General features: G+C 51.8%; 3 protein-coding genes across 12 annotated transcripts; 2 read left to right on the forward strand and 1 right to left on the reverse strand.

Moving 5' to 3' along the window:
- Positions 1-142: 142 nt before the first annotated feature.
- MARS1 (methionyl-tRNA synthetase 1) lies at positions 143-13,976 on the forward strand. 2 transcript variants are annotated; one of them, XM_042946977.1, is made up of 22 exons: positions 143-427; positions 1,256-1,346; positions 1,506-1,584; positions 1,663-1,797; positions 2,142-2,217; positions 2,470-2,642; positions 2,821-2,927; positions 5,061-5,177; positions 5,315-5,518; positions 6,295-6,496; positions 8,717-8,791; positions 9,976-10,146; positions 10,316-10,411; positions 10,550-10,667; positions 11,035-11,248; positions 12,040-12,171; positions 12,280-12,384; positions 12,456-12,642; positions 13,243-13,314; positions 13,455-13,478; positions 13,566-13,658; positions 13,755-13,976. In XM_042946977.1, exons 1-22 carry the CDS (start codon positions 319-321, stop codon positions 13,899-13,901), a joined length of 2,727 nt encoding a protein of 908 aa, XP_042802911.1. In that variant the 5' UTR covers positions 143-318; the 3' UTR covers positions 13,902-13,976. The 2 variants fall into 2 exon arrangements, with proteins under 2 accessions (XP_042802911.1, XP_042802912.1); XM_042946978.1 differs by lacking the exon at positions 13,455-13,478.
- DDIT3 (DNA damage inducible transcript 3) lies at positions 13,917-18,015 on the reverse strand. Of its 2 annotated transcripts, XM_042946987.1 has the most exons (4): positions 17,812-18,015; positions 15,484-15,531; positions 14,600-14,754; positions 13,917-14,503 (listed from the first exon to the last, which is right to left on the reverse strand). In XM_042946987.1, exons 3-4 carry the CDS (start codon positions 14,732-14,734, stop codon positions 14,135-14,137), a joined length of 504 nt encoding a protein of 167 aa, XP_042802921.1. In that variant the 5' UTR covers positions 14,735-14,754; positions 15,484-15,531; positions 17,812-18,015; the 3' UTR covers positions 13,917-14,134. The 2 variants fall into 2 exon arrangements, with proteins under 2 accessions (XP_042802921.1, XP_042802920.1); XM_042946986.1 differs by lacking the exon at positions 17,812-18,015 and having other exon boundaries at positions 14,600-14,860.
- Positions 17,948-27,262, forward strand: MBD6 (methyl-CpG binding domain protein 6). 8 transcript variants are annotated; one of them, XR_006204910.1, is made up of 15 exons: positions 19,895-20,150; positions 21,194-21,257; positions 21,434-21,570; positions 21,868-21,970; positions 22,101-22,263; positions 22,493-23,545; positions 23,725-24,386; positions 24,662-24,815; positions 24,993-25,162; positions 25,286-25,699; positions 25,791-25,858; positions 26,074-26,137; positions 26,292-26,461; positions 26,726-26,789; positions 27,048-27,262. XR_006204910.1 is itself a non-coding variant. In XM_042946975.1 (13 exons), the coding sequence occupies exons 3-13, from the start codon at positions 21,458-21,460 to the stop codon at positions 26,364-26,366; spliced, it is 3,039 nt and encodes a 1,012-aa protein (XP_042802909.1). In that variant the 5' UTR covers positions 17,948-18,137; positions 21,194-21,257; positions 21,434-21,457; the 3' UTR covers positions 26,367-27,262. The 8 variants fall into 8 exon arrangements, 4 of the variants coding, with proteins under 4 accessions (XP_042802909.1, XP_042802907.1, XP_042802910.1 ...); XR_006204909.1 differs by having other exon boundaries at positions 26,292-26,789; XR_006204907.1 differs by having other exon boundaries at positions 26,726-27,262.
- Positions 27,263-27,277: the final 15 nt, after the last annotated feature.

Genomic DNA, 27,277 nt, shown 5'->3' on the forward strand with positions numbered 1-27,277 from the left:
AGCGGCCTTGGCTTCCGTCACCGCCTTCCGGCTGCCGTAGAGGATCAAAGCACATTGGACTCCACTCGTAAACTACCCCTCCCGCTCTCCCACCAAAAAAGTGCCACTCTAGCACAGCCTCTGCGGCCTCCCCATCTCTCTGATATTGTTTTCCTGTTTCCTGGTGTGGCATGATGGGAGAAGTAGTTTACTTTCTGTGAGCGGCGTGCAGGGAATGCCTCGGTTCAGAACTTCATTTCCCGGCGTGCGTCGCGGTGGACGCTCAACCCGCAGGCCGGAGGCCGGTTCCGGTTGCATCAGCGTGGGATTCACGGCGAAATGAGACTGTTCGTGAGCGAGGGCGCCCCGGGGAGCTTACCCGTGCTGGCCGCCGCGGGCAGGGCCCAGGGCAGAGAGGAGCTGCTTATCAGCACCGTAGGCCCCGAAGGTAGTCGGACTGGCTGGTGCTGGTGGGCGGTGGATGAGGGGGGCGGAACCGAAACACACCCAACACCCATCCAGCAGTTGTCTTCCCCAAACCTCCATCCCCCATCACGCACTCCCGTCAGCCTCCTCCCCCATTATCCTCGGTCAGCCCACTTCTCTTCTCCCAGTCACGTCTTTCATTAGTCGCTTCCCTCGATTACTTTCAGTATACCCCTTTCCTCACCTCTAGTCTCCCCCCTTCATCTCCCAGTACCCAGCGTCACTCAAGTGAACCTCTTCCCCATTCCAACTTTCTCCCGCACTTATCAGGCATCTCCCATCCCCCACATCCTCTCTAGTTATTCATCACAACCCCCCAGGCACCCCTTTGTCATTTTTAGGAGACCTTGCTCTCCTCTCCTAAAATACGCAGACAACAAACACACGGACTCCTTCGTTTTACCTCTTCCCAGCCATCTGTTTGGGCGACTCTTAATAGCGGTTCTCTTGTCAGTTTTCCCAGTTCTCTTAATTTTGTTCTCCCGCTCTTCTCTTAGGTCATTCTCAGTTACTGTCCGTTGTTCCAGTGTTTGGCTGCAGCACTGTCCCAATACCACCACCCCTCTGCAATGCCCATCTGTTGCCTCCAGCTGGCGGTCCCAGCTGAACACCTGCTAGTCTGTCCAGCTCATTCAGGACCCACCCCCTTTCAGTGGTCCTATCCAGAAAACTTTCCAGTGTCTTTTCCCCCCTTTTCCCTGAACAATGCGAAGTTGTCCATCTAAGTTGACGGAGTTTTTTTTTTTTTCTTTTCCTTGTTTTTTTCACTCATTTTTCTCTTCTGCATCAGAGTGTGTGGTCCCGTTCCTGACCCGGCCTAAGGTCCCTGTTTTACAACTGGATAGTGGCAACTACCTCTTCTCCACTAGTGCAATCTGCCGGTCAGTATCGGTCCTTAAGGCAGGAAGGTGGCTGAATAAAGTCGGGGCTTACTGTCCCCTGTGTGACTTTATTTGCCACCACTGTTTCACTATGGGATGAGAAATGGGCTGGACAGATGGGCCTTTCTAGTTCTACCTTCTGTCGCTCTCTCTGGGCAGATACTTCTTTTTGTTATCTGGCTGGGAGCAAGATGACCTCACCAACCAGTGGCTGGAGTGGGAAGCTACAGAACTGCAGGTGGGACTGAGATATGGGGGGTGGCAGGCAGGCCCTTGCTCTACATACCCATCCTGACCTGCATCTCCCACATTTTAGCCAGCCTTGTCTGCTGCCCTGTACTATTTAGTGGTCCAAGGCAAGAAGGGGGAAGATGTTCTTGGCCCAGTCCGGAGAGCCCTGACACACATTGACCACAGCTTGAGTCGTCGGAGCTGTCCTTTCCTGGCTGGGGTGAGTTGGGCTTTGAGATAGGGATCAGGGAAAGCTGTATGATAAAAGAATTAAGAAGGAAGGCTATATCCAGAGTGCAAAACCTAGCACTGCCCCTTGTTAGCAGTGTAACCTAGAAAAATCACCAGACTCTCTAATCCTCAGTTTTTCCTCATCTTTGAAATGGGGTAATGTTAGTAGCCACCTCATTGGATTATTGTGAGGATTAAGTGAGGTAACTTAAAGTGCTTAACAGAGTGCTTGATGCGTAGTCACAAAGTGCTTAGGGAATGTTAGACGTTATTGTATACCTTGGGAAGAAACTGAGTATTTTACCTGTGGACCTTTTTCTTTTCTCAACGAAGGAGACGGAATCTCTGGCTGACATTGTTTTGTGGGGAGCGCTATACCCATTACTTCAAGACCCAGCCTACCTCCCTGGTGAGAACTGTGCATATCACTTCACGCCCAGCCCCAACCCAGGAGGTTGGTGTAGGGAGTACAGAATGGGCAATAAAATACTGAGGATCCGCTTTGAGGCATAGCTTGACAGGGCAGCCATAGCAGAAAGATGGCTGAGGGAACTGGGGAAGATAACTGGAGAAACTTCCTGAAGAGAGGGAGGAGGTCCACCTTTGCCTCTCCATTCCGGGTCTTGCTGATTGATTCCCTTTTTTTCTCCCTTCTCCACAGAAGAGTTGGGTGCCCTGCACAGCTGGTTCCAGACACTGAGTTCTCAGGAGCCATGTCAGAGAGCTGCAGAGACTGTGCTGAAGCAGCAGGGTGTCCTGGCCCTCCGGCCCTACCTCCAAAAGCAGCCCCTCCCTAGCTCCTTTGAGGGGAGGGCTGTCAGCAATGAGCCTGAGGTTTGGAACAGAGCAGTGGGGTCCCCACAGAGCTTCAGTACTTGGGGGTGGAGGTGGCTTGGAGAGGGACTTTGACCATGGCCATTATTAACTCTTTCCTTTGTTGGAGAGCAAGGAAGGAGTTTCTTTAGTCTTTGGGCCCCCTCACCTGGTGAGGGATTGTATCCACTCTTTACAGGAGGAAGAACTGGCTACTCTGTCTGAGGAGGAGATTGCCATGGCTGTAACTGCTTGGGAGAAGGGCCTGGGAAGCTTACCCCCACTTCGGCCACAGCAGAATCCTGTGTGAGTAGGCACAGATGAGTGGGGCTTGGTTTCTTTCTTACTTTTTTTTTTTTTTTAATGTTTATTTTGGAGAGAGAGGGAGAGACAGAGCATGAGTGGGAGAGGGGTAGAGAGAGAGGGAGACACAGAATCCGAAGCAGGCTCCAGCCTCCGAGCTGTCAGCACAGAGCCCGATGCGGAGCTTGAACTCACGGACCACAAGATCGTGATCTGAGCTGAAGTCAGATGCTTAACCGGCAGAGCCACCTAGGCACCCCGAGTGGGGCTTGGTTTCTTAAAGGGAGATTACCGATAGAGCCAATATCTGTTTGCCAGGTCCCCTTTGCTGGCCTCTTTAATGGTCATCTTTTCCTTTGGCACTTTGTACCTCTCGCTGCACTGATCCAGTTACCAGTTACATAAGAGAATGTAACCAGTCACCAGTTACATAATAGAATGCAACCCCCCTGAGGGTAGAGCCCCAGACATACTCACCTTTATGTTTGCTACAGTAGTAAGCACACTCATAATGAGAGAGAAGTCACACTGACACAATGAGGAGCAGCACACAGTGTGTTTATAGTGCTTAGGGGCTTGGGATACAAGGATGACGGGGCAGAAGGTGGTTGTCTTGAAGGAAGGCTTCCCCGAAGGAGTTGATTTCTAAGTGGGATTTCAGAGAAAATTATGGTATGCAGTTAATAGGGAGCAAAGTCAATGACTGCAAGAGAAATCAGGGTTTTGTTTTTGTTTTTGTTTTTTTTTCTTAAGGAAATGAGCTATAAAACTTTCTGGGAAGTAGTTGCAACATCTAACTGGATGTGTATATCAGCTGGGAAGAAAGGGTGAGGTTAACCAGAGGAATCATTTGAGTCTTTGTTAATAGTGGAAACCATGGGAATCCAAGGGGCGCCTGGCTGGCTCAGTCAGAGCGTTCAATGCTCAGTAGAGTGTTCAACTCTTGATCTCGGGGTCGTGAGTTCAAGCCCCATGTTGGGCGTGGAGCCTACTTAAAAAAAAAAAAAATAGGAAAGAAACCGTGGGAATCCTGAGTTCTCAGGATGCCCAAAGTTGAAGGACATGGTAAAAGTGGGAGCCAGGGAGTATAGGTTGAGAATGGTTGGAAAGGTGAAAGGAGCCCTGGTGAGGGGTCAGTGCCAAGGAGGGGGGGTGGGTACCCAATGTGTGCAGCTGAGCTATCAGGTGATGAAGCATAGAGAGGAGTGGATTGAATGACTTCAGACAGCAGATTATGTGCCACGACTAAGCATGCACCTGAAATAGTGTGGGGGGAGGGTGGCTATGAAGGCAGTAGCTGATGCCTGCTGATTTGAGTAGGGCCGCAAGGAAATAACTGACATGAGTTAGGGACGGGAGAGTAGGGGGTATGGGAGAACTTGGGAAGACATGAAGATGGGGTGGCAGGCTGTGAGCATTTCAGACAGTGACTGGAGGTAATGCTTCCATGACACCTGGGTAGGAGAGGACACGACAGTGCTGAGAAGGGATGCTTGGGTAGTGTCGAAGTCTGGGGGGTGTAGTGGTTGACAGAGCCAGAGAAAGTTTTGTCGATACCCAGCAAGTTGGAGCCTGAGAATGAGCGGCTGGAAAAGAAGCAGTTATGATAGTAAAGGCGGACAGAGGTCAGTGTGGAATGCAGCTCTTTTTTTTTTTTTTTATTTTTTTTTATTTTTTTATTTTTTTTTTTCAACGTTTATTTATTTTTGGGACAGAGAGAGACAGAGCATGAACGGGGGAGGGGCAGAGAGAGGGAGACACAGAATCGGAAACAGGCTCCAGGCTCTGAGCCATCAGCCCAGAGCCTGACGCGGGGCTTGAACTCACGGACCGTGAGATCGTGACCTGGCTGAAGTCGGACGCTTAACCGACTGCGCCACCCAGGCGCCCCGAATGCAGCTCTTTAAGAGCAGTACCTGGGCTTGCTCACTGTGGCAGGGCCCTACACTTGCAACTGTAGGGGGTCTTGTGGCTTTTGGGGGAATTCATGATGCTGTGGGTTCGTGTGGGGAAGACTTCAGATGTACCTGAGTCTGTGACAATAGAACAGATCCGTGTGGGTGTTCTGTGCCCTGTTGGTCCCTCTTGACCCTTGCTTCTCCCCCATGAACTGTTCTTTTCCTCCTTCCCTACTAGGTTGCCTGTGGCTGGGGAAAGGAATGTGCTCATCACCAGTGCCCTCCCTTACGTCAACAATGTCCCCCACCTTGGAAACATCATTGGTTGCGTGCTCAGTGCTGATGTCTTTGCCAGGTGGAGCCAGCTGCAGGGGAAGGGACCTCCTAAGGGAGCAGTGGGCCCAAGCGAATAGAATGCCTCGAGTAGAGAGGATCCTGGGGACATGGGAGGGTCTGGGACGGGGCCCCTGTAATCCCCATATCCCCTTCCAGGTACTCCCGCCTCCGCCAGTGGAACACCCTCTATCTGTGTGGGACAGATGAGTACGGTACAGCGACAGAGACCAAGGCTATGGAGGAGGGCCTGACCCCCCAGGAGATCTGTGACAAGTACCACGCCATCCATGCCAACATCTATCGCTGGTTTAATATCTCATTTGATATTTTTGGTCGTACCACCACTCCACAGCAGACCAAGTAGGTTTCCTCTAATCAGGCAGAAATAGAAGGTGGATACTGGGGCTGGGGGCAATGAAAATATCCTGGAGACTGAAGGAACCGGAAGTGCTGTTTAGGCATCCCTCTCAAACTTAGGATCTGAATATTGCCCTGAAATGTATCCCAAGCGTGGGGATTCAGTGGTTGAAGAGGCCTGACCAGGGCTGAAGAAGCAGCCAAGGATGGGAAGAGATAGGACTTAGGCTTAAAGGAAGTTTCTGCCTTCCCTCTGCCGCCTCTCTGCTCTTCCCTGGCTGCTGTTGAGTTTTAGGACCTTCCCTTCCACTCCTATGTTGGTTTATAGCAAATATACTCATTCTTCCTCTGCCTGACACGCATCCTTACAAAAACTGTATAGTAGACAGGTCGGTAGCTTAATAGTGTTCAGCAGTTTAGCAGTTGGACTGATTAATTTTCACTTCAGGACATATCGAAAAAGAGTATAGTCCTATCCTTTTAGAGATTTTTGTTAGCAAAGAGCAGAAAACTGTTAAGTTTATATTTGACAAACATAAGTTCGGAAGTGTTGAGGGAGGGACTGTGTGGGGAGTAAGGGATATATGAGGGGTCTGGGCTCATCCAGTAAAACTCCCTGAAATTGACTAGATGGCCTTGGCCTTGAGGGGCCTTCTGCCCGATTTCTTCGGCACTGGGACTGATTTGGGGCCTGGGTGCAGTGACAGGACGGAGGGGTGCACCACTTCCTCTGACTTCCTCTGATCCGGCCCTCCCCTGTCCCTGATTCACTTTGCCAGAATCACTCAGGACATCTTCCAGCGGTTGTTGACCCGAGGTTTTGTGTTCCAAGATACTGTGGAGCAGCTGCGGTGTGAGCACTGCGCCCGCTTCCTGGCTGACCGCTTTGTGGAAGGTGTGTGTCCCTTCTGTGGCTACGAAGAGGCCCGAGGTGACCAGTGTGACAAGTGTGGCAAGCTCATCAATGCCATTGAGCTCAAGGTGAGAGGAGGGTCTCATGGAAGCCCAGAAGGGGAGACAGTCTGTATTATTCAGGGATTCCCAGGCTTGTCCCATTCAGGATTTTTATTTTAGCATTCAGGACCTTTCGTCGGTGTCTCTTTTTGCCCCAGCTCATTGTTTGGTTCATTGGACGTTTACTGAGCATTTACTACATGCTGAGCATTGTGCTAGGGAAGAGACAGGATGAGTGTATGCTTCCCTACCTTTGTTCCTGCTTCAGATCACCTGATCTGCATGTGTGTAGTTCTTTCTCTCTTCTGTAAACACGTGTTCTTTTCTCCACGTTTACTCATGTGTTAGTTTATTCATTTATTTATACAACCCCTGTGTTTTGAGCTCTTGTGATAGGGTGGTCACTGGGAACTGCTGGGGATGTAGCACTGAGTAAGACAGATCTTTGTGTAGTGCAGGGAGGAGACCAGCCCTAGGGACAAGAATGTATGTACATGATAAACTGCCAGGAGGATGTGACAGTGGCCTCTGGGTAAAGATTTTAGCCAGGTGATCGGGGAAGACCTCTCAGACGAGGTAACACTCCTGAACTGAGAGTTTAACTGAAGAATGAAAAGGAGCAAGCTGGGCGATGAGGGGTTGAGAGTGTTCCAGGCAGAACGAGCAGGAAATGCAAAGGCACAAGGCAGCAAGCAGCTGAAAAGGCAGAATGGAGAAGGCCAGTGTAGCTGTAGCACAGTGACAGGGAAGGGGGATTAAGGGGGGGTCAGAGAGGTCAGCGGTGACCAGATTACCAGGGCCGGGTAAGCCATGTGGGAGCTGAATGGTAGGCTGCTCCTTGGAAAATGGATGGGAGGGAAGCAAGAGAGAAAGTGGAGAGACCGGTTTGGAGGCCAGAATGGTAACTCAGAAATGGGATGCTGGTAGGTTGGTTTAGGTTAGTAACAGCAGAAATGGGGAGAAAAAAAGGATTCGAGATAGGTTTTGGAGGTAGACTGTACTGGATAGATGAATTCTGGGTGAGGGGAAGTCAAGGAAACGATGACTTGGAAGTTTTTGGCTTGAGCAGCTTTGGTAGACAGTAGTGCCATCTACAAACGTGGGCAGGCTTGGTTGAAGGGCAGGAGTTCCGGTGGAGGGCAGTGAGACTGTTGGGTTTGTCCAGTTTGCGGTGCCTGTTAAACACCCATGTAGAAGTGGTAGGTAGGCGGCTGCAGATAGGCGTGTAGAGCTCAGGACAGAGGTCCTGAGAGAGTTCTAATGGCTCACCTTTAGAAGCCCAGATCGGGACGCCTAGCTGGCTCAGTTGGTAGAGCATGCAAAGTCTCAGGGTCACGAGTTCAGGCCCCACGTTGGGCGTGGAGTGTACTCAGACAAGAAAAGAGTCGAAAGCTCAGTTCTAACCTCACTAGGAAGCTTTCATTGATTAGCCCCACCTGACTGTTTAGTCCTCTAATCATCACTCACCAGTGTTTGCATAGTTAGTTTGTGCCACAAATATTTCTTGACATTTTGCTTTGGAAAGGTCCGCACTCCCTAACTTGATTGTAACTTCCTCAGGGAGAGGAACTGTGTATCTGTGCCCCTTCTTTCCCTCACACAGCTGCATACAGTGCAGTGCTCTCTACCTAGCCTGTGCTCAGAGAATGCTTTTTCCTTATTTATTTATTTATTAAAGATTTTATTGATTGGTTGATTTTTAATTTTTTAAAAATCTTTATTTATTTTTGAGAGACAGAGTGTGAGCAGGGGAGGGGCAGACACAGACTCTGAAGCAGGCTCCAGGCCCTGAGCTGTCAGCACAGAGCCCGACACGGGTCTCAAACTCACGAACCGTGAGATCATGACCTGAGCCAAAGTCGGACGCTCAACCGACTGAGCCGCCCAGGCACCCCTAGATTTTATTTTTAAGTAATCTCTACACCCACCGTGGGGCTTGAATTCACAACCCTGAGATTAGGAGTTGTGTGCTCTGCTGACCGAGCCAGGCAGTCGCCCCTGTTTTTTCCTGTTCTTTGGAGTGATAGGACAGAGTCGTGAAACTCTCAGTAACCAATGTTATGCTGTGTAAACTTGAGTCTTCAATTTCTCAGAAGGCCAAGTAAGCATGGAGCTAAGTGAGATGGCAGACTGGGGAGCTCATCCCTTTGTGCCTCACGCCTTGCCTGCACAGCTCCCCCTGGCCTGTGGTCCAGATCCTGATTATCCCACCTTGCATCACGCCTTCCCTTCAATTTCCCTTCACAGAAGCCTCAGTGTAAAGTCTGCCGGTCGTGCCCTGTGGTGAAATCCTCTCAGCACCTGTTCCTGGACCTGCCTAAGGTAAGTGGGCCTTTCCCTCAAGCTATGGATCTCCCATCCATATTTCAGTTTTGTCAGTTTTCCCAGTAATATCCTTTACAGCATAATTTTTCCTTTAGTATGGAATCTAGTTCAGGATCATGTATTCCATTTAGTTTTTCTCTCTTTGGTTTCCTTTTATCTGAAACAGTTCCTCAGCCTTTGTCTTTTATGACATTAACAGTTTTTAAGACTGCAGTCTCTAATCACCTCCCCACCCCAAGTAGACTATTCCTCATTTTGGATTTGGCTATTTTGCCATGATGAAATAAATTCAGGTTCTGCGTCCTCAGTTGTAATACTATATAAATGATATCGTGTCCTTTCCGGAGGCACCTGATAGCCATCTCCCCCTCATTGGTGATGTTGATTTTGTCTGGTCAAGATGTTATTCAGTGTCTCCATTGTACAATTAACATTTCCCCCCTTGCAGCTTATAAGCAGTCTGTGGGAGTATACACAAAATCGTTCCATTCTGCCTTCCTGCCAGCAAAGTGTGTGCCTATTTCCCCATAGCCTCACCAATAGACTGTGTCGTCAGGCTTCAGAAGCTATGGTATTTATGTGGGTAAATCACATAAACCATCCCTTCCAACGGATTTATCTGTTTTTCTGCTTACAAAAGTGAAATAAGCTTATTTCTAAAATTTCAGGTAGAAATACGGTACAAAACTAGATGTGTTCTCCATAATTCCATCTGAGAATAAAGCACTGATACATATTTTCCTTCAAAATTTTGTCTGAGCTTCTGTGTGTTGTTACTTATTTTTATTATGATAGGATTGTATATTGTTGTTTTGCAGTTTGCTTCATTTAATATATCTCAGAGGTCTTTACACGTCAGTACATGCGGATCTAACTCCTTCTTTAATGGCCTTGCAAGTATTTCATTGTAATGATATATCATATTTCCATAACTCTACTGAACCGTGGGAGTTAGTTTCAATTTTTTTGCTATGATGAACAGTGTACTTCTTTATATACGTATCCATACGCTTATGTGTATTTCTATTGAAATAATTCCTAGCAGTGGAATTGCTATGTCACAGTCACGAGTCTTTTAATTGTATATTGCCAGACTACTCCAGAGAGGTCATACCTGTTTATCTTCATGCGAACCATGTATGAGACTGTCCTAAATCAGCCCTCTTTCTCTGCCATCTCAGCTGGAAAAACGACTGGAGGAATGGTTGGGGAAGACATTGCCTGGCAGTGACTGGACACCCAATGCCCGGTTCATCATTCGTTCTTGGCTTCGAGATGGCCTCAAGCCCCGCTGCATAACCCGAGACCTCAAATGGGGAACCCCTGTACCCTTAGAAGGTTTTGAGGACAAGGTAAAAAGCCTATGCTTTGTTCATATGTCATATTATTCTGCCTTGGGTTTGAGACCCTGGACTAGCAGAATAGACTGTTGATTATGTCTTGCTTCAGTCAGAGACTGGGTTAGGGAAGTTTTCCAGTGTTCGTTCATCCTATTGTATCTCTCTCCTCCTGGCCCTTCAGGTATTCTATGTCTGGTTTGATGCCACTATTGGCTATGTGTCCATCACAGCCAATTATACAGACCAGTGGGAGAGATGGTGGAAGAACCCAGAACAAGTGAGCAGCTCTTGGTTAGCCTGTCTATGGGGAGGGTGTGTGCATATGTGTGTTGAGGTGGTTAGAATTGGGTACCTGGTCTTTCTTGGGCCTTTGAAGACGGTCTCAGGAGCTTTGTCTCCCAACTGTATTTTGTAGGTGAACCTTTATCAGTTCATGGCCAAAGACAATGTTCCCTTCCACGGCTTAGTCTTTCCTTGTTCAGCCTTAGGAGCTGAGGACAACTATACCTTGGTCAACCACCTCATTGCTACAGGTACCCTGGAAAACTGAAGATGGGGATGTTGCTAGGGAATGAGGGCTGAGGCAGTATTTGGAAGAAGATCTTGGAGAGGTTCTAGATCTTGAGTTAGGAGTTGAGATGAAATAGGAATACTTAGAAGATGAGAACTCAACCCAGAAGAAAGCAGAAGTCTGAAGCTAAAATTTTGTAATGGGTAGAAGCGAAGGGGAAAAAGTAGAATGGAGAGGAAGAGATCTCCAAGTTCTGTGCAGGCCAGCTATTCAAGGAGAAGTGTAACTAGTCATTCACAATTGAGGTTGAAGGAGAGGAGAGAAGAGTTAGTGGGTCAGAGAGGGAAAGGTGCGATTTGAACAGATGGTTCTCATTCTCCTCTGTCCAGAGTACCTGAATTACGAGGATGGGAAATTCTCCAAGAGCCGGGGTGTAGGAGTGTTTGGTGACATGGCCCAGGACACAGGGATCCCTGCTGACATCTGGCGCTTCTATCTGCTATACATTCGGCCTGAGGGCCAGGACAGTGCCTTCTCCTGGACAGACATGTTGCTCAAGAATAATTCTGAACTGCTTAACAACCTGGGCAACTTCATCAACAGGTGGGACTCAGTGGGGGGGGGGGGGGGTCGGTCAGAGTCAGCAGATGAGCTGGGGGTGGGGTGGGGCGCTGGCTAGCTCTGCTGCACTCGGTAGGAGACATTGGAAATGTGTTTTCTCCCAGCAAAAAAGTGTACTTACAGATCATTGGAAAAATTTGGCTAAAGAAGGGGGTTATCTTAGGGTAGGGGTAGGAGATGTTTGCCGTACTTTTTGGGGTTTTTGTTACTTTAGGCTCACATTCCATGATTGGTCTCTGTCTCAGCTATTCCACAATCTAAAGAAGTATACTCTGTGGCTACCCATCCTTTCAGATTTGGTTGTTAACTGCACTTCACAGATAGTCTCTACCAGAGTATTGGATAGCAAGTAATAGATTTCAACTTGGTTATTCTGAGTATTGATTTCTTAAAAATAAAATGAGGTTGCTTGACTTTATCAGGTTCTTAGGGGAGAGAGAGAACAAGACATTTTTTTTTCTTTTTTTGAGGGGGGCGAGGGGCAGAAGGAGAGAGAGAATCTTAAACAGGTTCCACAGTGAGCTCAGAGCCCCAAGCGGGGCTCAGTCTCCAAACTGTGAGATCATGGTCCGAGCCGAAATCAAGAGATGGACGCCTAACCGACTGAGCCACCCAGATGCCCCAAGGAATGAATTTTTAAGCTTTGCCTTGAGGGCTGCCAGGAGGTGTCAATTCTGAGAGAATGGAGAATTATGAAAATCAGGTCAAATTTCTACAAGGACATTGGGCAGTAATTCCTTTTCTCTTCCTTCTCCTTCCTTACTCCCATGAAGAGCTGGAATGTTTGTGTCTAAGTTTTTTGGGGGCTGTGTCCCCGAGATGGTGCTTACTCCTGATGATCGGCGCCTGCTGGCCCATGTCACTCTGGAGCTCCAGCACTATCACCAGCTGCTAGAGAAGGTTCGGTAAGTAACCTGCACCTCTGCCTCATCTCAGTAATCTGCTGGCATGTTGAGAGCCCCATACTGGTCCCTCTGGGACTTTCCACTTCAGTTTGCCTCCTCCCTTCCCAGGATCCGGGAGGCCTTACGCAGTATCCTCACCATCTCTCGCCATGGCAACCAATACATTCAGGTGAATGAGCCTTGGAAGCGGATTAAAGGCAGCGAGGCTGACAGGTAAGTTTGTGGAATAACGTGGGGGATAGGCTGGGTCCTTCTGGAAATTCTGACTAATATCTCTTCCCCAGGCAGCGGGCGGGGACAGTGACAGGCTTGGCGGTGAATATAGCTGCCTTGCTGTCCGTCATGCTCCAGCCTTACATGCCCACGGTTAGTGCCACCATCCAGGCCCAGCTGCAGCTTCCAGCTCCAGCTTGCAGCATCCTCCTCACAAACTTCCTATGTACCTTACCAGCAGGACACCAGATTGGCACGGTAGGTCTCTCAGGGCTGGAGAAGCCAGCCTCTTAAAACCCCTACCTTTGCTATGCAGCCTTTGGGGAGGGGTCAGAGAACTTTGGACATAGGCCTCTTACAGCTGTTCTCTGAACCCCCTCCCCACTCCTCCCCACTCCGCACTCAGGCTTGTTTCTGATATAAAGTATCAGCTCAAGAGCTCCATGTTATCTGTAGCCCACATATCATCATTGTTCTTCGTGCCAGAACCCAGTACCTGGCATGTAAAACTAATTGGTATACAGTCCATGTAGAGTAGATGTTTGAAGAAACACCATGGTCACCTGGTCTCCATAATGCTAACAGGAGGGATAAAGTAAGTTCACCTGTACACCCTTGTGTCAATCTGGCATCCTTAAAGAGTTTAAATAGTCTTGGACTTTATTAATATTTTGGGCTTTCCTAGTGAATGGCAGTGCTTTTTCTGGATTCTTTATTGAAATCAGCAGGTACATGCTCATTTGTTTCTTCTGTAACATTTAGAGCTCCTGAATATCAGTGATGGATTAGAGAGGCCCTCTCTGTAATCTGGTAGCGTTTATACGTAATCAGTGAATGATTATGTACCTCTCTTCACAGGTCAGTCCCTTATTCCAAAAATTGGAAAATGACCAGATTGAAAGTTTGAGACAGCGCTTTGGCGGGGGCCAGGTGAGAAAGCTAAAGACTGTGCTGTCACCCAGCAAGAGCCATGGTGTCCTCTCCTTGTCCCCGAGTAGTCCTCACTCATTACTCTTTCCACCTTTTGACCCTGCTGCTTCCTTACTTATAGTTTTTCTTTCCTGTCTTAGCTGGAAGAGTCCTTGGAGTTAAAGGTAATCCCATTCCTCTGAGATGTTCTGTAAAGCTTGAGGTCGAGGGATATTTATTGAGCAGGTGATAACTTTGTTGTTGTTCTCTAGGCAAAAGCACCCCCCAAGCCAGCAGTTGTAGAGGCTATGGCAACAGCTGGACCACAGCAGATACAAGTGCTGACAGATGAAGTGACCAAACAGGTACGCAGCCTAAACCCTGTGGGAGACTGGACAAGCTGAATCATAAATAGGTTCCTTCTGGTCTCACTGTTCTTTCCCCACCTGCTCTCCTTTTAGGGCAACATTGTGCGAGAACTAAAAGCACAAAAAGCAGACAAGAACCAGGTTGCCGCAGAGGTGGCTAAACTCTTGGATCTGAAGAAACAGTTGGCTCTAGCTGAGGGGAAACCCCTCGAAACCCCTAAAGGCAAGAAGAAAAAGTGAAAGTGAGAGCGTGGCTCATAGGAAGTCACTTTAATGGATATGGACAGTAATAAATAAATGTACAATCTCTATATACATGCTGAGACCCTTTCCTGTTGTCTACCCCAAGCTTTCCCCCTACTGAATAGATGGGGTCGAGGGTCACATCATTTGGCACTGATGAGAAGATGGTCAGCAGCCACTTCCACGAAAGGTAGGTAATAGCCTGAGGGGGAAGTGATGGTTCCAACCGTTCACGCTTTGTGCAGATTAACCATTCGGTCAATCAGAGCTCGGCGAGTCGCCTCCACTTCCCTGGTCAGGCGCTCGATTTCCTGCTTGAGCCGTTCATTCTCTTCAGCTAGCTGTGCCACTTTTCTCTCATTCTGTTGTTCTTTCTCCTTCATGCGTTGCTTTCCAGCTCCAGCTAGGGACTGGCCACTCTGTTTCCGCTTCCTGGGTCTTTCTTGGTCTTCCTCTTCTTCCTCCTGAGCCAGGGAGCTCTGAATGGAATCAGGAGAGCGAGGGCTCTGGGAGGTGTTCGTGACCTCTGCTGGTCCTGGCTCCTCAGTTAGCCAAGCCAGAGAGGCAGGGTCAAGAGTGGTAAAAGTTTTTGATTCTTCCTTCAAGGGAATGAGGAAAGATAGAATAGATATTAGTTAAGAAGGGAAGGGCAAGACCCTCCCACCACCCTCCAGCTTCAGGCCTAGCATTCTCACCTCGTTTCCAGGGGGTGAAACATAGGTAGCCCCATTTTCATCTGAGGACAGCACCTCCTGCAGGTCCTCATACCAGGCTTCCAGCTCCCAGCTGGACAGTGTCCCGAAGGAAAAAGGCAATGACTCGGCTGCCATCTCTGCAGTTTGATCAGGCTCTGGAAAAGTACATACTCAGGATGTGGAGGTCAGGGGTAGGAGTGGAATAAGCTCCACAAAGCAGTTAAACAGTCTATACCCCAGGACGGCAAACTGGCCTGCTACCTGTTTGCAGATAAAGATTTATTGGAACATAACTACATCCATTTACTTACATATTGCTTACGGCTGCTTCCATGTTACGACAGCGGAGACCTCGACATTCAAAATATTTACTGGTTGGCCCTTTAAAAAGTTTTCCAATTGGTCTATACTAATGTTCCTTCCTTGCTTTTGCCCAGCATATGAAGAAGCAAGGATCTGGAATATACATTCTTAGGCGATCCTAGTAAAAGTCCTCCGCCTCCCTGGGGGAACTTGTTGGTAGTTTCCAGGGGCAATTATCAGACCATCTGTGTTCCTTTCTCCTCCTGTGTGGGGAGTCCTTTGGGTGAGTCTAACCTTGATGGGGACTGAGGTTTGGTAAGACAAACCAATTATCTTTGTTGGGACTGACTGCTCACTCAGCCAGCTTTCAATTAGGACATGCTCTAAGAATAGTGATTTGGTCACCTAGTTAGGGGAAGGCCAGGAGGATGGATTTAGCCTGTCAGCAAAAGTTTGCTCAGATTCAAACCCTCCTCTCCTGTCTTCTTTAGGTGCTTTCATAACTTGTTAGGACTCCCAGTACAGTGACCCTAAGCAGCACCTCTTAGGAATTGGTTTTGGGAAAGGTTGGTTAAGTTTACCTGCTCTCAGGTATGGTGATGTATGAAGATACACTTCCTTCTGGAACACTGTAGGGATCAAAGACAGATGTTAGTCATTTTTTGGAAGGGAGAGAGGTAGCTTCTTTTATCTCCAGCCTCCTATTGGTGTTTCCTCATTTCCTGTCTTACAGGGTACAGTCAATGGTCCCTGCAGCCATTTCCAAGGACAGAAGACAGCCTTTATTTTTAGTTGCTGACATTAGTAGTCCTGATTACATAATAGAAAAGTCACGGCCAACTCTACTTTCTCTAAATTCAAACCTGCCAGGGTAAGGAACAAATCAAGTGGTATTCTCCTAATTCCATTCCCACACTGACATCCTCCAAATGCACATTTCCAGTCTGGACCTCTAATGAGATCTCCAACTGTGCTATTTAACTGCTTACCTGAATCTCCTTTTGGATGTCTAAAAGGCATCTCAGACTTTTATATGTCCAAAGACAAATCCCTGCTCACCTTTCCCTTCCATGGTCTTCCCCATCTCAGTAAATGGCATCTCTACTTGCTTAAACCAAAAACCTCAGAATCGTCCTTGATTCCTCTCTCACACCCCACAATTCAAACCACCAGCAAAAATTTTTAACTCATTCTTCAAAATCCCGGAATCTAAATATTTCTCACCAACTCCATTGTTTCCAATCCAGACCAAGTTACTGTTATCTCTGTTGGATTACTGCAGGTCTCCCAGTTTCTGTCCTTGCTACCCCTCCCCAAGTCTGTTCACTATAGGCAGCCAGAGTGAGCCCTTTAAAACTTAAGCCAGGTGCTGTCATCCTGCTCAAAACCCCCCAATGACTTCCAATTTCATGAATATGAAAGGCGAAGGTCTTTAAAATGGCTAAAAAGGCCCCATACCATCTGTTCCTTCCCTGCCCTGGATTTCTCATTGGCCACTCTCCCTCTTGCTCACTCTAGTCCAGCCAAACTGGCTTCCTGTCCCACAAAGAGACTGCATGCTCCCACCTTAGGACCTCTGTTCTTGCTGTTCTTCTGGGAAGCTCTTCCTTCCACATATTTGCCTGGCTTACTGCCTTGCCTCTTTTTAGATCTTACATTTAGAAGTCACTTCAGTGAGAGAATCCCTAACCACCCAATGTAAAACTAACCCCCCCACCCTGAGCATTCTCTACTTTTCCATGCTTTAGTTTTCTCCATGGCACTTAACATATGTTTGTGGTATGCCTTTTCCCACTGAAATATCAGCTCTGTGAGAGCAGAGATTTTTTTTTTCTTGTTCACGGATATATCTGGGCCCCAAAATGCATGGCATGTAGCAGGTATGTGTTAAATATTTGTTAGGAATGAGTGGATAAATTCTTCCCAGTCTCTCACAGGGAAGGGAGGAGGAAGCCCAGAGGCAGAGCAGTAGCTGCCTGTCCCTGGGGACTGGAGGTGCAATATCACCCAGAGTGTTTCTCTTCAGGGCTGTCCTCCCTGGGGAACCCTCCTTGCCTTCCAGTGTGTGGGCTGCAGCTTTCATCAGCAGTGGAGCCCCAGGCCAGAGGGCTGCAGAGCCAAACAGGGGGCTGGCCTGATGCAATGGTTACACAGAGATTAGTATGGAGACAGGACAGAGGGAAAGAGGCAGGGACCAATCTCAGGGGAAAGACAGTATACTGGAGAGGTCCCAAATGGCTTCCCACACTTAAGAGGTCCAGGATGCTCTCTTGTGCGGGAGGCCCAGAGACTTCTGGGGGAATGTGAAAACCTATCTCCAATCCCTGTTGTCCATCGGTACCCCTCCTCCCAAAAGCCTTGAGTCAGTTTCCTTAAGGTTCAATTTTCTGTTAGGGCGCGGAATGGCTATCCTGTGGAGGATCCAGGAGCGCCGGCTACCGACGTGGCCACTCTGGCCCTGAGACGCTGGGGCTGAGAAGGATTGGGGGTGGGGTAGGGGTAGTGCCGCTGACCGTAAGGCGGTGGCAGAGGCGTGAGCCATGGTCACCCAGGCGTCTTAGCGTGGGGGAGTGTCCTGCTGCCTCGCCTCCCACCGTACAGGCCTAAAGAGGCCGGGGGTCAGCAACATAAAATAAATCTCCCGAGGGCATCCAGACCCCTTCGACCAAGAGCACAGAGCAGGGCCCACGCTCCGGGCAGGGGTGGGGTGACGCTATCGTCCGAAGGAAGAGAGGTCTGCAAGCACCACTCCCGAATAAAGGATTCTCCCCATCCCTCCCTCGGACTGTCACTAATTTCATCGAGGAGGGGGTGGGGCCACATCCTAAAAACAAATGCCTGACTCGGAGGGGACAACTGGTGTTCCCGAATTTCGGAAGGTAAAGGGTAAATAAGGGATCAGTACTCGCCTCTCTCCTCAGGTTCCGGCTCTGATTTTGGCTTTGCTGCTGCCACCCGCTCATCTTCAACATGATATGCTCTGTGCCTTAGACTCAAGCCTCTGACCTCGGTAGCTGGGAGCGCCGATCTTTTAATAAGGCCTTGCCCTCCTCTCAGGGGCGGATCCAGAAGCTTACCAATCAGGGCGCGGCACGCCGGTGCCGACCCCGCCTCATCCCTTACATCCGCCACTCAGAAGCTCCCGCGGCCCCGCCCCCATGGCTCCCTCCGGCTTGGGGGTAGACGTTGTGTTGGACCCGGAAGTGGCTTTGGGTCACGAGGCTTCGCGGAGGAGGTGAGTGAGTCATGCGCGCGCGCGGAGGGGAGAGCTGGAGGGGGAGGGGAGGAAAGGGGGGCGGGGATGATGCAATGTTTGGCAACCGGTGTCTTCGCGCGCACGCGCAGGGGACTACAAGGGTGGTGGGAGGTGCAGGGTAGGGGGGTGGTGTAGGGGAGAAGAGAGGGCGGGGCGCCAGGGCCCGGCTCCCAACGGCCCCAACGGCTATCAACCGTGGCTGCCCCCAGGCTGCCTGAGAAGCCTCACTGCAGCTTGTCTTCTTCAAGAGCTTTGATTCCGCCCACCTGGCATTAGCCCCTGTTTCACCTTCTCCATAAGAGACTCCCATTTTGCTTGGTCCCCTCCCAGTTAATGGACACAAGGCCTTTTAAACCAACCACTTTTGAAAGTTCGCATTACAGGACTGCCTAACGTCTTCTCGAGTATTCTTAAAAAGGTCTTCTCTTTTAGCCCCCAACTCCCCCAGAAGAGGCCGAGGAACTTGAATACTTTTGCTTGTCATTTTCAGCTCCTTTCAGAAAAGCACCCTTAACTTTTATCTTTGTAAAGTTTCTGATGGGCCCCCAGCATGCCAGGATTCGTGTCCTTTGACCAGTCGAGCCGATTCTCACTGTTTTCCCTACTTATCATTCCCCCACGGTGCCCTGGCGCTCTTCACGAAAGCTCAAGACCCGCCCTTTTCACTGTACCAGATGCCCAAGTCCTGTGACTCCCTGCTGTGAGGAGCCTTGCACTAGCTTCCTGCCGCGGAGGTGCCTTGGGCTGCGTTAGAGCCTTTCGCCTAGGACATTGCATGCACTTGAGCGCACAACTGCTTTGGACTGGGTTGTCAGCAGCCCAGATTCTAGCCTCAGCTGCTCCTCACTTGCCCAGGGATCCCAGGCCAGTCACCTAAGTGTGTGCCTCAACCGTTCTTATTTGTAAATAAAAGATAATGAGTTGTGAAGGTAAAATGAGAGAACTATGAACTTGGAGGCAGCCTGAACAAAAGTGAAAAGCACCATTTAAAATGCGAAGTATTTTTCTTGTGCCATTAGGTAGAAAAAAGATGCCATGTGATGGCCGGTTACATATACTGTCATACCCTCGTGGGGGCAGCCAGGGTTCAGTAGAATCTGTCACAAGGTCGGTTGTGGCTGGAAGACAGGTATCGGTGGTGGTGTGACAGTGACAGGTCCTTGGCCAGGCCTGCGCTGCGTTGCTCCAGACCTCCATTTCCCCTTCTGTAAATGGGAGTGGGGGGTGGTTTAGACCAGATGGTCTCTCCTGGCCCAAAGACATGACCAGGTTGTCAGTGACAGGCAAAGGTCATGTGACTTGACAGGCTGAGGTCGTGTTGTGACATGTTGACCTGGGGAGGCGGGTCAAGTCCCAGCACACTACCCGGGAAGCCTTTGGGGCGGGGCAGGGCAAGTCGCGACTTTCATCTTTTGGGGCTGGCCCCTCCCGGACCTGGCATTCCTGGCTCCCCCAACAGATTGTGGCTTTAGAAGGGGCCCCTCCCGGGGAGGGCTGGGATTGGCCACCAGTGGCCTGGGAAGAGGCTCAGATCCTTCCGCGGAGGGCGGGGGGGCCGCGTGGGGTGTTTGTTCTCTTGGGGATTAATGGGGGGTTGTGGGGGAGGGGTAGGCGCGCTCCCGCATGCGCACTGCGGCCCCTCCTGTTGGCTCGTCGTTGTCCGCTGGGCGGGGGCCCGGCCCCGCCCCTCTCCCGTCCGGGCAGCGGCGGCGGCGGCGGCGGCTGCGGCGGTGGCGGCGGCAGCGACGGCGGCGGCGGCACCAGCCTGCGCGGTGCCTTCTGGGAACGGAATCCCCAGGGCTGCCCCTGGCCCCCATGGCGCATGCGCGGGAGGCCGCTCGGTGATCCGCGGCGGCGGCGGCGGCGCTTCCTGCTAGGACCGGCCGGGGCCGTACCGGAGGCTCGGGCTCCACCGACCCTCCTCCCACTCCCTCCCACTCACCCTCTGGGCCGCGACTGCGCAGGGCGGGGCCGGCCGAACCATGGGCCGCGGTGAGTGCAGGGCCCGGCCCCCCCATCCCGCCCCTCCCCCTCCCCTCCCCTCCAGTCCCTACCCTCTGCCCCCTCCGCGTCCTCTCGGCCCCTTTCCTTGGCCTCATCCCCACTTCCCTACCCTCACCTGCCCCCGCCGTTTCTCCCTCTCACTGCTTGACTTTTTGCCTTCTTCACCTCCCTCCCCTCAGTGCTTCGCCCACCCTCTGCCCGCCCTCTCCCCAAGTTCCTTCCTACTTCGTGCGCCTTCCCCTCCTCCCCAAGCTGAGGGAAGCAGGCTGGGTGACAGGGCGCCTTGTTATGAGAGGGAAAGTTTAGAAGCCGCCAGTGTGGGGTGGGAGCGATGGTGAGTTTGGAGAGGATACTTGCAAGGTTTTTTTTTTGGGGGGGGGGCCTCCCCACATATCAGAAGAAAATCCTTCTTAGAGCCAATTTGAAGCCAGTGGGGTAGGAGGTCCTGAAGCCCCTTGCCTTAGGCTTGGGGGGAAATCAGGAGCTTTTAAGTATCTTGGGAGAAGACAGAGCTATGGATCCAACCTTTCTTCAGAAGACCCAAATGAACTAGATCAGTGATTGTCTAATGAAATAGGCATGGAGGGGATCTGTTGGTACCACCCCAGCGGGCAGTTGGGCAATTACCTGATGACCTGTGGGGCAATCTGCACTTTTTATGTGATCTTCCTGGGGAGTAGGGAACAGCAGGGGGCCAGACTCTCTGGGAAACTTCCTAGTGGCCTGGCATGGGAATTTGCCCATATTCCAGGATGAAGTCTTCTGTCTCTGATGGGACAAAGGGGGCTTGCCCTTTACGTCTAGTAATTGGGTTCTGATTTCTTGGTCCCTGGTAGTGGAGGCTTTGATCCTCTGGTTCCTCAGTCCTGTACACGAAAGGATGGTTGTGGACTCAGCCAACAGAACCCTGAGATACGTGTGGGCACCTACCTCATGTGGTTAAGGATCTTTCCCTTGAGAGTATCCTGAGCTTTGGTGCTCTTCTGAGTTGGGCAGATTCCCGACAGTCCTTTCTCTCTCCTGTGTTGCAGGTGTGGGCTAAGCCGGAGGCCCCGGCTTTAGACTGGACCCCACAATGTTTGCAGAGATGTTCAGGTAGCCATGGTGGGATGGCAGAGAGTTCTTCTTCATTTTCTCTCTCAGCTCTCTGAGGGTTTCTCCATACTCCTGAGTTCTCGGGTCTCCCCAGAATCTTTGCCTTCCTGGAGTACTCCCTCAGGTACCCAGCACAGTTTAATCCTCCTAATGCCCACATGGATGTCTGTTATCAGGCACGTGGGAGCTGATTACACACAATGAATGGGGGCAATGAGAGCAGTGGAGCAGACAGAGCTGGGGGCCCTGTGGCCACATCTGTCCCCATCGGCTGGCAGCGCTGTGTTCGAGAGGGTGCTGTGCTCTATATCAGGTATGGCTCCTCAGAGTTCCCACAGTTCTGTCCTCAGGCTGTTCGGTGCCTGAGTTTTCTTTCCCACCCCTCCTCTCAAAGCTCGCATCTCTGGTACCTACCCTATTTCTCTCTGTTCTTCTTTCCTCAGCCTTTTTGCTGTCTGTATCTGGCCCTTTAAATCTGTTTCTTTCTCTTTCCACATCCCTTATCCTCTGTCCTTCCCAGGAAGGTCTTTGATTAAAGAACTGTCCTTTTAGGCACGTTTCCTGATATGGTGTCAACTAACTTTATATCTCTGACCCTGTCGTCTGCCAGCCCAAGTGGCACAGAGCTGTCTTCCTTGGAGCAAACCCGGAGCTACCTCCTCAGCGATGGGACCTGCAAGTGCGGTCTGGAGTGTCCACTCAATGTCCCCAAGGTCAGAGTGGTGAGGGGTGCCAGAGAATACAGGGATACGCCAAGTGACCTACTGCAAATGACTGATCATGGTAGCTCTTCTCACAGATCTCACCCTCTCAGAGTCCCTGTCCGTGACTCCTGCCTTACAGGTTTTCAACTTTGACCCTTTGGCCCCGGTGACCCCGGGTGGGGCTGGGGTGGGGCCCGCATCAGAGGAGGACATGACCAAGCTGTGCAACCACCGGCGGAAAGCCGTTGCCATGGCAACTCTGTACCGAAGCATGGAGACCACCTGCTCACACTCTTCTCCTGGTGAGTTTTCTCCACTTTCCCGACAACTGAGGAAAACTTAAGGGCCTGGAAGAGGGATGGTGGGAGGAGCTCTATGAGAGGGAGTAAGGAGAAGGGTGGCGCGGGGAGCTGCTTGTTGAGAGGAAGGTACAGGGAGGTTGGGGATCTATGGGAGATGGGATGGAGAAGATGAAAGAAAGTTGTTGGAAGGGGAGCCACAGGCTGACCCTTCATTTCTCATTCATTGCAGGAGAGGGAGCGAGCCCCCAAATGTTCCACACTGTGTCCCCAGGGCCCCCCGCTGCCCGCCCTCCCTGTCGAGTCCCTCCTACAACTCCACTTAATGGGGGTCCTGGCTCCCTTCCCCCAGAACCACCCTCCGTTCCACAGGCCTTCCCTCCTCTAGCAGGCCCTGGGGGGCTCTTCCCACCACCAAGGCTTCCTGACCCAGTCCCTTCTGGAGGCAGCAGCAGCCCCTGTTTCCTTCCAAGGGGCAATGCCCCCTCTCCAGCCCCACCGCCTCCACCTGCTATCAGCCTCAATGCTCCCTCCTACAACTGGGGAGCTGCCCTCCGAGCCAGCCTGGTGCCCCCTGACCTGGGCTCATCTCCAGCCCCCCATGCCTCCTCCTCACCACCTTCAGACCCTTCTCTTTTCCACTGTAGTGATGCCTTAACGCCCCCTCCTCTGCCCCCAAGCAATAATCTCCCTGGTCCCCCTGGCCCCCCTGGTCCTGCCACTCAGCCACCAGTGTCTTCAGCCACTATGCACCTGCCCCTGGTCTTGGGACCCCTGGGAGGGGCCCCCACGGTGGAGGGGCCTGGGGCACCCCCCTTCCTTGCTAGCAGCCTACTCTCTGCAGCGGCCAAGGCACAGCATCCCCCGCTCCCCCCTCCCAGCACTTTACAGGGCCGAAGGCCCCGTGCCCAGACACCCTCAGCTTCCCACTCCTCATCACCCCGTCCCTCTCAGCGTCGTCCCCGCAGACCCCCAACGGTATTGCGATTGCTAGAAGGTGGAGGCCCTCAAGCCCCTAGACGGAGCCGTCCTCGGGCCCCTGCTCCTGCCCCTCAACCCTTTCCTCTCCCTGAGCCATCCCAACCTATTCTCCCTTCTGTGCTGTCCCTGCTGGGACTACCCACCCCTGGCCCTTCCCATTCTGATGGAAGCTTTAACCTTTTGGGGTCAGATGCACACCTTCCTCCTCCCCCAACCCTCTCCTCAGGGAGCCCTCCCCAGCCCAGGCACCCTATCCCACCCTCCCTGCCTGGGACCACCAGTGGCAGCCTCAGCAGTGTGCCAGGTACGTGAGTGTGGTAGAGCCTTCCCCTTCTCTGGTGGATAAAGGCAGCCAAGGTATTTAGGGGAGCTTAGAGAGGTCTTGGGTGGTTTTCTGGGTCGGAGGCATGAGGGTTGGGTTCTTTGGACACTGGGAGAAACAAACACTCCTGTCTTGAGCTGAATTTTTCTTTTCCTTTGCAGGTGCCCCTGCCCCACCAGCTGCCTCCAAAGCCCCCCTTGTCCCCAGCCCTGTGCTTCAAAGCCCATCTGAAGGGCTTGGGATGGGGGCGGGCCCAGCCTGTCCTCTGCCTCCCCTGGCTGGTGGGGAGGCTTTCCCTTTCCCTAGTCCTGAGCAGGGCCTGGCGCTGAGTGGAGCCGGCTTCCCAGGGATGCTAGGGGCCTTGCCTCTCCCTCTGAGTCTGGGGCAACCTCCACCTTCTCCATTGCTCAGCCACAGTTTATTTGGCGTGCTGGCTGGGGGAGGGGGACAACCTCCCCCTGAGCCCTTGCTACCCCCACCCGGGGGACCTGGCCCTCCCCTAGCCCCAGGAGAACCTGAAGGGCCTTCACTTCTTGTGGCTTCCCTGCTTCCACCACCCCCCTCAGACCTTCTTCCACCCCCTTCTGCACCTCCTAGCAACCTCCTTGCCTCTTTCCTGCCCCTGTTGGCCCTGGGCCCCACAGCTGGGGATGGGGAGGGATCTGCAGAAGGAGCTGGGGGTCCAAGTGGGGAGACATTTTCAGGTTTGGGAGACCTGCCCCCCCTACTATTCCCCCCACTTTCAGCCCCCCCTACCCTCATAGCTTTAAATTCTGCGCTGCTGGCTGCCAGCCTGGATCCCCCCTCGGGGACACCCCCCCAGGTGAGGATAAGGGAGGAGTGGGTGGGACAGAACAAGAGGTAGAATCAGAGATGGGAGCTGGGAATCAAAGGCTTTCAGTTTCATGCCTGAGCTCTTCCTCAGGGCCTTTGGGGAGGGCTTAGTTCTTGGCTGGGGGTAGGATGGCTGCAAGAACTGGGTCTGTATTTAATAAGCGTGGCCTACTTCACGTGAGACTTCAGTGAGATCGTATATGTGAAAGTACTGTACGTTTGTTAAATACTTTACGCATATGGTGTTGTCATTCTTCTTTTTAGCCCTGTGTCCTGAGTGCCCCCCAACCTGGACCACCTACCTCCAGTGTCACCACGGCAACTACTGACCCGGGGGCCTCCTCTCTGGGCAAGGCCCCCTCCAACTCAGGGAGACCCCCCCAACTCCTTAGCCCTCTGCTGAGTGCCAGCCTGCTGGGTGAGCCTGAGGGAAAACTCTGGTGTGAAAGAGAAGAAAGGAACCAGTAAAAATTGGGAGTAGAGGCTGGATGAGTTGGGGAAGAGTTTTTGACCCTGGGGTTAAGCCTAAGATTAATAGGGTCTGTTCAGCCTAACTGGTTTGCCAAGGGAGACTCCTGACCTAACTCTTCAACAGGTGATCTGTCTTCGCTGACCAGCAGCCCTGGAACCCTCCCCAGCCTGTTGCAGCCTCCTGGCCCTCTTCTCTCTGGCCAGTTGGGGCTGCAGCTCCTCCCTGGGGGGGGAGCTCCTCCACCCCTCTCAGAGGCTTCTAGTCCCCTAGCCTGCCTGCTACAGAGTCTCCAGGTGAGCCTGTGGGCACGTGTGTATCAGGGACAGAATTTTTTCCCAAACTGGATGTATGACTTTCTGAGTTACAGTAGCAGAGTAACCATATTTGGGACTAAGATTTTATTTTTTCGCCTGCAGATTCCTCCAGAGCAGCCAGAAGCCCCTTGTCTGCCCCCTCAGAGCCCCACCTCAGCCCTGGAACCGGAGCCTGCCCGGCCTCCCCTCAGTGCCTTAGCCCCACCCCACAGTTCTCCCGACCCCCCAGTCCCTGAGCTGCTCGCTGGGAGGGGGTCAGGGAAACGGGGCCGGAGGGGAGGAGGGGGACTTAGGGGCATTAATGGTGAGGCCAGGCCAGGCCGGGGCCGAAAGCCTGGTAGCCGGCGGGAGCCTGGCCGACTGGCCCTCAAGTGGGGGGCACGTGGTGGCTTCAATGGACAAATGGAACGGTCCCCAAGAAGGACCCATCACTGGCAGCATAATGGGGAGCTGGCTGAAGGGGGTGTTGAACCCAAGGATCCATCCCCTCCTGGACCCCATTCTGAGGACCTTAAGGTGAGTGCAGGGTGATGGAGGTCCGGGCTGAAGGGCTCTGAGGAAAGGCTGGGAACTTGGTTCCTTTTCCTAACTTTTCCTACACATACAGTCCATGTTTTCCCAGGTGCCCCCAGGGGTAGTCAGAAAGTCTCGTCGTGGCCGGAGGAGAAAATACAAGTGAGTGCTGGGCCTGCCACAGTCCTGGCCTTCTCCCACTTCTTGATGGGTTTATAGAAATGTCTAGAGTGGTTTGGCTTTCAATAAGGCTCATGTTTAAATATGAACAGGATATTATGCCTTTATTATCCAAAAGTAGAAAGCTTCCCACCCAAACTCTGAGCTTCACCTGGTGCTTGGGGAGGTATTCCTGATCATCTGTGCCCTTATTGCAGCCCTGCTCGGAACAGCAATAGCTCCCGCCAGGACGTTACCTTGGACCCCAGCCCCACAACCCGCGTAAGTGTGTGTCAGGGTTGCGGGGTGGGGGGGGATGGGGGGAGGTTGTAAGGGACGAGGCAAGAGAAGAGGATTAGAGGGCATGGGGAGAAAATAAAAGACTTCCCAATACCTAGCTGTTTGATCACTTCTTTCAACTTCCCCTCTTGTATAGGCGGCTGTCCCTCTGCCTCCCCGGGCCCGCCCTGGCCGTCCTGCCAAAAACAAGAGGAGGAAACTGGCCCCTTAGCAGCCATACCTGGAGCTGGATCTGACCCTGACTGGGGAGAGCTGAGTGCTGAGCCTTGGGAGCCCCTGCCAGCCACCTGCACCTGTGGACAGTGGGTGGGGGCACTACTCCCCACTCAGAGCACAAATGCAACCCCTTCCCCTACAATCCCATCCTGAGCCATTGCAGGGGGTAGGGAAGCTCACCCCCTCCCCCCCAAAGCCATGTCACTGAAAAGGCCTGGGGGGGGTGGTATATGGCCCTCTCCCCACCAGGCTAAGGGGAACACCCCCTTCCCCAGGTCTTTTATTTGTTTAAGTTATTTTTGCACAAATGACTCTTTTATATTTAATTCGACTTCATTGCCTCCCTTCTTGAAGCCAGCAGGCTCAGTTTACAAACCTGTGAGCTACTGTTGGCTGCTGCCCTCCTTCCCAGTGAAAGGTACAAAGCAATAAGCATCATGCATTCCCCCCTCACCCCTCCAACACCCCTCTGCCTCTGGCTCAGGTTGCTCAAAGCACAGATCCCCTCTTACCCCTGTCCCCAGGTTTGAAACACATAGCCTCATTTCAAGGTGTAGCCAGCTTCCCTCTACTTTCCTCTGGGATATAAAAGGGGGTAAGGGGGCACAGAGAGCCCTCTGGGCCTCTCCTCCCACACACACTACACTGCCCCTTCTCCCCCCATCGAAACGCTCAGAGACGTTGTGATGATGCGACTGAGGATTATGCACCGTGGTCCAACCGGAGCGGCCAGCACGACCCGCTGTCCAGGGGCTGCCTCCTGCCTTTTCTTTTGTAAAGACAAGACCCTTGGGAGTTTTAATTCTGTTTTGTACTTGCCCTGTGGGGCCTCCACTGCTTTTCTATGGGAGACACTCTTAATTTAACAGATGAGAATATTTTGAAACTCTGGCTCTGACTCTGTAC

This window comes from Panthera leo, chromosome B4 (assembly GCF_018350215.1).
Source record: "Panthera leo isolate Ple1 chromosome B4, P.leo_Ple1_pat1.1, whole genome shotgun sequence".
NCBI lineage: Eukaryota > Metazoa > Chordata > Mammalia > Carnivora > Felidae > Panthera > Panthera leo.

Bases quoted from the DNA above. Each gene is read 5' to 3' on its own strand.
- MARS1 (XM_042946977.1), top strand. From the start codon at position 319: ATGAGACTGTTCGTGAGCGAGGGCGCCCCGGGGAGCTTACCCGTGCTG. The intron at 2,928-5,060 runs GTGAGTAGGCAC...CTTCCCTACTAG, and splicing joins CGGCCACAGCAGAATCCTGT to GTTGCCTGTGGCTGGGGAAA. The intron at 11,249-12,039 runs GTGGGACTCAGT...ACTCCCATGAAG, and splicing joins CTGGGCAACTTCATCAACAG to AGCTGGAATGTTTGTGTCTA.
- DDIT3 (XM_042946987.1), bottom strand. From the start codon at position 14,734: ATGGCAGCCGAGTCATTGCCTTTTTCCTTCGGGACACTGTCCAGCTGG. The intron at 14,504-14,599 runs GTGAGAATGCTA...ATTCCCTTGAAG, and splicing joins TTTCACCCCCTGGAAACGAG to GAAGAATCAAAAACTTTTAC.
- MBD6 (XM_042946975.1), top strand. From the start codon at position 21,458: ATGAATGGGGGCAATGAGAGCAGTGGAGCAGACAGAGCTGGGGGCCCT. The intron at 21,571-21,867 runs GTATGGCTCCTC...GTCGTCTGCCAG, and splicing joins GGTGCTGTGCTCTATATCAG to CCCAAGTGGCACAGAGCTGT. The intron at 25,859-26,073 runs GTGAGTGCTGGG...CCCTTATTGCAG, and splicing joins GGCCGGAGGAGAAAATACAA to CCCTGCTCGGAACAGCAATA.